Raw genomic sequence first — 3360 nt, 5'->3', positions numbered from 1 at the left:
TAAATATATAAAATATAAATATATTTACTGAGAAAAATGGTGGCGTGTTCAATACTTATTTTACCCGCTGTATATATAAAATGTCTTGGTCTGTGGTTGTCATACGAGAAAAGATGGACGACGTCGCTCTGCTCCCTGACGCTGTCCTTTCTGTACTTCATGAAGTTCTGCAGCGTCACCAGCGGGTCCTCCACTACCGGCATCATGTTTTCAGAGCTCCAGGTTTCCATAGCCACCAGCACGATCCTGGTGTTGAGCTGCTCCTTGAAGATCTGAGGAGCACAAAGACGCCCATCAGCTTGGCTGACGTGAACGTCGGGAGGTCGGACCTTTTCCCGAACGAGAACACACAACCTGACGGGCGGAGGTGAGTGGAAGTGGAGGTTTGTGTTCTGAGCGGCCGCAGGCTTCATGGTTCTTACCGTATCGGCCGTGTTCACCACAGCTTTGGCAAAGTTCTTGGTTTGGCTGCTGGAGCGACGCAGCTGTACAAACTGCAGAGAAACACCCGCAGATGGCTCAGTTACAAACACTCAGATGCATAGAGACATGAGAAATAAATCTAATGCTTTTATTGACTGAGTGTCTATAAATAAAAACATGTTTTGATTTACTGGATTCCATCATGTGGGCAGGTTTTAGCTTTATTGTGTGAATTTTTATCAAACATTCACACTATTAGGTTACATTTTTCCCCCACATTTTTCAGCACATACTGATCTCATTTCTGCAAATTTTGTGCAATTTCAACAGTTTATATACATCAAAACATTTAGCTCCTTTATGACATTCCTGCTACAATTTTAGTTTTTCACCATTTTATACTTTTTTAGATATTTAGCCTTTTCAAACATTTTTTCTTCTCATTAAAAATGAAGAACCTGTGGTCCTATTTTTGTTTCTTTGTGCTAATTTCAGCTTCCTTCAGTTTCTTTTTTGCTAATTTTAGCATTTTTCAGCTATCTTTCTGCTATTTTCATCTGTTCTGCTGATTTATTTATTTTTATTCTATCAGCTTCTTTGCGCTATTTTAAGGTTGTTATGATTCTTTCAGAAACCGTCTGCAATTTGAACATTTTTTTAGCTATTTCAGCTAATTTTAGCATTTTCCTGATGAGTCAGCTATATTTCTGCTCTTTTCGGCTGTTCTGCTGATTAAATTTTTTGTATTCTATCAGCTTTTTCTGCTATTTTATGGTTTTTGTGATCCTTCCAGCTTTTTTGGTTATTTATTTATTTGCTATTTAAGCTGTCTTTTAACTATTTCAGCTAATTTGGGCTTTTTCCTGTTTTGCCATCYATGTTTCCTGCTCTTTTCAGCTGTTCTGCTAGTTTCAATCTTTTTATTTCTATCAGCTTCTTTCCTACATGTTAAACTTTTTATGCTTCTTTCAGCTGTTGTCTGCAATTTAAGCAACTTTTTAGCTATTTCAGATAATTTTAGCATTTTTTAAGTTAAAATCACATGTTTTTATAAAGCTAATCTAGCACAAAGAAGCAGAAACAGCATGTTTGCTGAATCAAGCAGTAATAAGATGAAACTTTCAGGTATTTTTCTGCTAATTTTACAACAAATGACAACATTTATGTCCATCTTTTTTTTTCCCCAAAAAATCTTTCGGCATTTAGCGTTCACCCTGCATTTTCACAGAAAATTCAAATTTAATTTGCATGATTTTAACGCTCCAATACATCAGATCCATGTTGGGTTTATATTCTGTTTCCTAATAAAAAAATAACAGGAGTGGAAAAGACAAGATGTACAAACTCACCAGATCGTTGTCGTTCACCACCATCAGCTCAATATATTTGGTCTCAGTTTGGACGGAAGGTTTCCTGACAAATCTCTTGGATCTTCTCAGCACCCCATCATGGTGTTGACTCCTCGTACGGTTAGTTGTGACGCTGTCACCATCACCTCCACTGCTGTCCTGCTCACTGTCCTCTGCACAGTCTGGACACACAAACACTATACGTCACTTTACTGGACATTATGTTGTTTTTAATAATTACATTTTGCTCCAAATGTTTGTTGACTGATGTAAAGATTTTCTAACATAAAAATAAATATTTATATATTTATTAAAACGTTTCTGTTTCACAACCAGTTATATTCATCAAAGCACTGTAAAGAGCAATTTCTCAACAAAACAAATTAAAATCAGATGCTAAATTAAAATTACAGAAGTTTAGGGTTGCAGTGAAACTTTACTTTATTTCCCACATTCTGACATTTTTCCTCTGAATTCTGAGATAAACGTCAAAATTCTCATTTTTTCCCTCAGAAATCTAAAAAAAAGGTCAGAATAAAAGTTTATATATTGTTTTCCACTGTGGCTCTAATAGTCTCTATAAACTAAAATAAAAACCGTCTTAGTGTGATGTGATTGTAAGGTTATATTACAAATGAAGCAATAAAAAATTTATCTGTTTTTCATCTTAACTGGTCCTAAAATTGCTTAATTTGATTAACAATAAACAACAGATGACACTGTTTTATTATTTTTGAATAAATCAATCATGCCTGTATATTAAAGAGTTATAATAAAAAATAAAAATGAGGGCTTTAAAGGACTTCTGCGTACCTTGACAGTACGGGGAAAGTCTAATATCTGGCATCCTGCGAATTATGTGAGCACCATCATCCTAAAAGAAATAAATAAACATAATAACAAGCAGAACTGCAGATAAATGCATCAGCTTTATGTAATTATTTCTATAATTTTAAATATTGTTACAGTCAAACCACAATATGCATCAAGAGTTTGTCGATGTTGTACAAGTAGTAGATTTATTTTTAGTTATTTTACTAACAGGCAGATAAAAAAACACAATTACCCACATTTTATGACAATGAACAATCATTTTACATTGATCTAAAGCCACAGCTTGGTACAAAATGTTCTATTTGGCAGATATTTTCTAAAACTAAACCTTCACCTTGTTGCTGTCGTTGTGAAGCGGTTCAATTCCGTAAGAGAAGAAACCATCGGAGAACATCCCGCTGCAAGGCACCAAAATGGCTAAATGTGTCAAATTCAGAAGAAAATAAAGGTGCATTTTATAAAAAGTAAAATGTTCCTGTGAGCTCACCACAGGCCGYGGCAGGTGGAGACAGCAGCCCAGGACTCAGGCAGGCCTCTCAGCCTGCCCTGGTAGTAGCAGTGCTCCCCTCCCTGCGGGAACGACAGGAACAAGTYTCAGCTGGTTTGGAAGCACGGCTCAAAGGTCTGAGAAGATCCACACTTTTCTTGCAGCCACAGTTTGAGTGCAGGATTTACGGATCAGCCACGAGGAGAGGGGAGAAATTCTGGTTCAGCTGAGTCGAACTGAACCCAGTGGGGGGTGGGGTTGGGGGGG

At 36.7% G+C, this 3360-nt stretch overlaps 1 protein-coding gene across 2 annotated transcripts in view; it reads right to left on the bottom strand.

The window, feature by feature from the left end:
• The window catches only part of LOC106527873 (disintegrin and metalloproteinase domain-containing protein 11), a gene marked incomplete in the record, with an annotated part of 29269 nt that overhangs the window by 15610 nt on the left and 10299 nt on the right, over positions 1–3360 (bottom strand). For both annotated transcript variants that reach the window (XM_014022888.1, XM_014022893.1), the window contains 6 exon segments: positions 106–272; positions 423–494; positions 1773–1954; positions 2586–2646; positions 2941–3004; positions 3094–3176. In XM_014022888.1, coding sequence (XP_013878342.1) covers positions 106–272; positions 423–494; positions 1773–1954; positions 2586–2646; positions 2941–3004; positions 3094–3176 — 629 coding nt within the window.

This window comes from Austrofundulus limnaeus, unplaced genomic scaffold (genome assembly GCF_001266775.1).
Source record: "Austrofundulus limnaeus strain Quisiro unplaced genomic scaffold, Austrofundulus_limnaeus-1.0 Scaffold4, whole genome shotgun sequence".
Lineage (NCBI taxonomy): Eukaryota > Metazoa > Chordata > Actinopteri > Cyprinodontiformes > Rivulidae > Austrofundulus > Austrofundulus limnaeus.
Note: the sequence above shows the minus strand (reverse complement) of the source record. Positions and strands in the feature narration are given on the sequence as shown.